Below are 4,287 nucleotides of genomic sequence, written 5' to 3'. Positions count from 1 at the left end.
CTATCCAATGAATTAGTACGCCACTTCTTGATTGAGTGTACACAGAAAGGAGTGCGGTTGAAGGGTTGCCCCAATGAGCCCTATTTTGGTGAGTACCTATTCTGTTAAACTCTCTCTTCACAGCTGGTTAACAACAGTGACCCCTCCTGGCTGTTTGGCTACATTGCACAAAATGAAAGACTTCAGACAGCCTACTAGTACTACTGCCCTCTATTGGTCTGTTGTGCATTGTACTACTATCTGCCGATTGGTCATTTTGCCTGCAGCATAACATGACAGAGTAACGCACCTGGTACTTTATCCACAGCCTGCTGCTCCGTGTTTTTATCTGTTGTTGTGAAATTGAGAAATTGATGTGGCAGTAAAGCATCAAATCTTACAGCAATATTTGATATATTTTTGTTTTACAGGAAGCTTAACTGCACTGGTCTGCCAACATTCAATCACCCCGTTGGCTCTGCCCTGCAAACTTATCATACCTGACAGAGGTAAACATTCAATGCGCTGTCACAGACCTAATGTTTGGTCGGAAGACAAAATAAACATAATTTAGATTTCGTGTCTACCCATATCTGTCTGTTTAGCTGTCTGGCCATTTGGTTGTTTTGTGTTTATGAAGCTGTTGTGGTTTTCACCCAAGAATCTCACTGACTTATTTGCTTTTCTTGTTTATAGATCCTCTTGAAGATGTTGTGGAGACTACCTCACAATTAGTCACCAACTCTGCGGCTGAGCTGCTAAAACAGGGTGCAGGTAATCAGGCGTCTAAGATCACTTGCTTTGAATAGACATTATGGCAAAGCAATGATGGCACTGTACATAAAAACAGACACAACGCACAATTCTGTGACAATCATTTTTCCTTGTCCTGTTATTATGGACTTTGTCACTGAATACACTTGCTCTACAGTTATTTGCACTCAGCAGGTGTAATTTGAATCTGTGTGTCCCTGCAGCCTGTAATGTGTGGTACCTGGGCTCCGTGGAGATGGAGTCCCTAACAGGCGCCCAGGCAGTGCAGAAAGCCACCAGTATGTCTCTGAGCGCCAACCCTCCACCAACTTCCACTGTAGTCCACTTCAAGGTGTCCTCCCAGGGAATCACCCTCACTGACAACCAGAGGAAGTGAGTGAAACATGAGCATATTCACACCATACACACATGCAGAGACCTTTTTTCTTAAAATAACCCCCCCTTGTCTCTTTTTAGGCTGTTCTTCAGGAGGCATTACAATGTAAATACAGTCATATTTTGTGCTTTGGATCCTCAAGATAGAAAGTGAGTATTGCTGATTTAAAGTTTGAACACATGTCATTTAAGAGTTAATAGAGTGTCTGTCATGGTTATTGTTAGGCAAACCTTTTATTATTCTAAACAGGTGTGGTATGTCAACACCTTGTCACTGTTGGAAAGTTCTACCAAGCTAATAATAATCCTCCTTTCACTGCTCACAGGTGGAATAAAGATGGCTGCCCTTCAGCAAAGTAAGTCAATGATTATTATTTTCACATCGCTTCAACCAGAGCCAGCATTAAAGCAGTTATTTTTAAAGGAACGTGGTCAGTTTGAGGCAGATGACAGTTCTGCTATTAAGTATTTTTATGCACCTCTGCAGGATCTTTGGCTTTGTGGCGAGGAAAACTGGCACTTCCATGGACAATGTATGTCACCTGTTTGCAGAGCATGACCCTGAGCAGCCAGCAAGCGCCATTGTCAACTTTGTTTCCAAGGTGATGATTGGCTCACAGAAAAGTAAGTAGGCCTTCCTCAGACTGAGCTGATCACCTAGACAGACTTGTACTCAGAGTAGAAACAAGAAATAAAGACTGAAAGGCTGAACAAAGGACACAATGTCAAGGACTGAAGATGGTGGCGTTAACCCTGAATATTAACTGGATATTATGTGCATAATGATCACTTACCAGCACCAGGACATTTAATTACATTACTTTTCAATAGAAAATATATAAGAAATATAAATCCCTTCTATGCTGTTACTTTTCTTTCCTGTAAAATGAACTGTAAAGTAGCAGAGAATAAAAACAAAATCATATGAGATGTGATTCCAACTGTAATGTCTAATACAGTTAGATATATTTTCTCAACATACTTTAAGTACATAACACACATAACACAATGGCTGCTTTTCTCATTTGTGCATAGCATTTTTATAGACAAATCAAGAAAGCCGTACCTTGTTGCATGTAATTGTTTTCTAATATTTAACCAAAACAAACTTCATTTAAGCTATTAACATTCTGTAAAGTTGTAGCCAATGTAGAAGCACCTCTGTGCTGCATCTGTCCAGCATGCAGTATTTTGTTGTGGAGTTTAATATGTGGAAAGGCAGTGTAGCAAATATGTATAATTAGGCCAGGCTACAGGCTCATACAGGATTATCTTATTTTATCTATGCAATGTAAATTTTTATTTTTTTAAACCACGGCCTTCTGTACACTTGCAGCATGTATCTGGCTTCTCTAAACCTTGTTAAATAATTTTCTTTCTCTTATGTGAATATGACCACTTTTAAAGCTGTCAGCGACATTTTAATGAAAGTGTGTGTGTGTGTGTGTGTGTGTGTGTGTGTGTGTGTGTGTGTGTGTGTGTGTGTGTGTGTTGAAATGAGAGAAATCATAGAAAAGTATTTTAATTAAACCCTAATATATATTGATTTGACATGAGTTGGTTAAAAACACATCAGTACTTTGCAAAGAAGATAGTACAAGTGGCGTTTCACTCACAGCTGCCAAATTTTTACTTTATTTTGCCCTCTTTTGGGGGGCTCATGGCCACTAACACTAAAGCACTGCAGTGTTTCAGTATCAAAAATATATTGGACAGTATCCTCGATTTTGTACATTTCATTTGAATAATAATTAAAAAAAAAAGACAGGCTGCTACAGTATATGGAGCAAACAAATGCTGCAGTTGTGTTAGTGTTTTAAAAGTTCTTAAAAGAAAGAAAAGCTCTCTGTGTTGGAATTGCACAAATAAATTTAGGATTTGACCTATACTTTATTAGTCATATATAAGACAATGACCATAAAACTTTATTCCTTTCAACTTTTTTTGTGTTGGGCAGCCATATTATCCAGAGAGTAACTTACGGTCACAATACATTTCTGTTGTTTTTTTTTTTATGTACACGTGTTTTCTTGTTATCTATTATCTGTACCTCATACTTATCTCTTACAATACTGTGCCTCTGTGTATAACATGCTACATGTGAACAGTTTATTTGTATATTATTATTGCATTGTTTGATGTGTTCTGTAAATAAATAAAATGAAACATGGATTTAATCTTGGTGATGTGTTACACCCTTAAAGGAAAAGTTTGACATAGCCAGGACCAGTTGCCAGGTAGTCGTTTCCAGTAAACCAACGGGTGGTTGTTAGCTTACATTTCCTTGAAATTCAGGATCATATTTGGCAACTTAGTAAAATTTTGGATCTCCACTAGAATTTAAAGTAAAGTTCTGTGGGTTTAAATAATGTTTGGCTGCACACCATGCATTGGTAATGTTAATGACTGACCCACCGGTATGCTGCTATTAAAGGGGTTACGCACACTGCTGAACCAAAGACAGCATGCACAGGTCTTGCCTCATCTCAAGTGCTAAAGGAATGAGGAGAGAATGACTCCTTGACAAATATGTCTATCAAAACTTGAGGTAGGCCTTTATTTTTGTAGCCATAATGAAGTTACGGAAAAGTTACAATCTCAAAGTTCTCTGTTTTGGTCTCTTTGGCGGCATCTATGGCGATACGCGGTAATTGCAGGTGTGTTTTTGGATCTCGTTTGTGATTTTTCTCAGGAATGTCGCCACTGACGCCCAGTTCCTAATACTCCAAATACAAGGTCTTTCATCAGTGGGCTCAATCACCGTTGTGTTACCTCAGATAGTGACTTAACAAACATTTAAATGAAAATTTTTGAGATTATTACTTTAATGTGCATTGTTACACATCATGTTTGGACTTGCTATGGTTAACTACTCCTCAGATCTCTGCAGGGTAAATCCAGACAGGTAGCTAGACTATCTGTCCCTGACTATCTGTCTAATCTAAAATTTTGAACGTACACATGTTCAACCAAAACAAGTTCCTTCTCGAGGCTACTTTGCAGAGGCACTGTGGCTCCGGTCGGCGCTTAGCACTGCCCAAGACAATTGTGATTGGTTTAAAGAAATGGCAGTAAACCAGAGCGATTTTTCTCCCATCCCAGAATGCTGTGTGGACTAGCCAGACCCTCCTCCGCAGCGCCGTGGAGGAAGATCTGGCA

General features: G+C 39.0%; 1 protein-coding gene across 3 annotated transcripts in view; it reads left to right on the top strand.

Annotated features, from left to right (window-relative positions):
• LOC116046043 (tensin-3) overlaps positions 1 to 3,298 on the top strand; it is a 33,570-nt gene extending 30,272 nt beyond the window's left edge. For 2 of the 3 annotated variants that reach the window (XM_036005158.1, XM_031294166.2), the window contains 7 exons: positions 1 to 88; positions 411 to 488; positions 676 to 753; positions 957 to 1,125; positions 1,210 to 1,278; positions 1,455 to 1,484; positions 1,616 to 3,298. The exon at positions 1 to 88 is cut by the window's left edge and continues 8 nt beyond it. In XM_036005158.1, coding sequence (XP_035861051.1) covers positions 1 to 88; positions 411 to 488; positions 676 to 753; positions 957 to 1,125; positions 1,210 to 1,278; positions 1,455 to 1,484; positions 1,616 to 1,760 — 657 coding nt within the window. In that variant the 3' untranslated portion in view covers positions 1,761 to 3,298. Of the gene's footprint in view, positions 89 to 410; positions 489 to 675; positions 754 to 956; positions 1,126 to 1,209; positions 1,283 to 1,454; positions 1,485 to 1,615 lie in introns of those variants that run through there. The other variant, XM_036005159.1, reaches the window with a different exon arrangement.
• Positions 3,299 to 4,287: the final 989 nt, after the last annotated feature.

The sequence above is a fragment of the Sander lucioperca genome, chromosome 9, assembly GCF_008315115.2.
Source record: "Sander lucioperca isolate FBNREF2018 chromosome 9, SLUC_FBN_1.2, whole genome shotgun sequence".
NCBI lineage: Eukaryota > Metazoa > Chordata > Actinopteri > Perciformes > Percidae > Sander > Sander lucioperca.
This window is presented reverse-complemented; position numbering and strand designations above follow the sequence as displayed.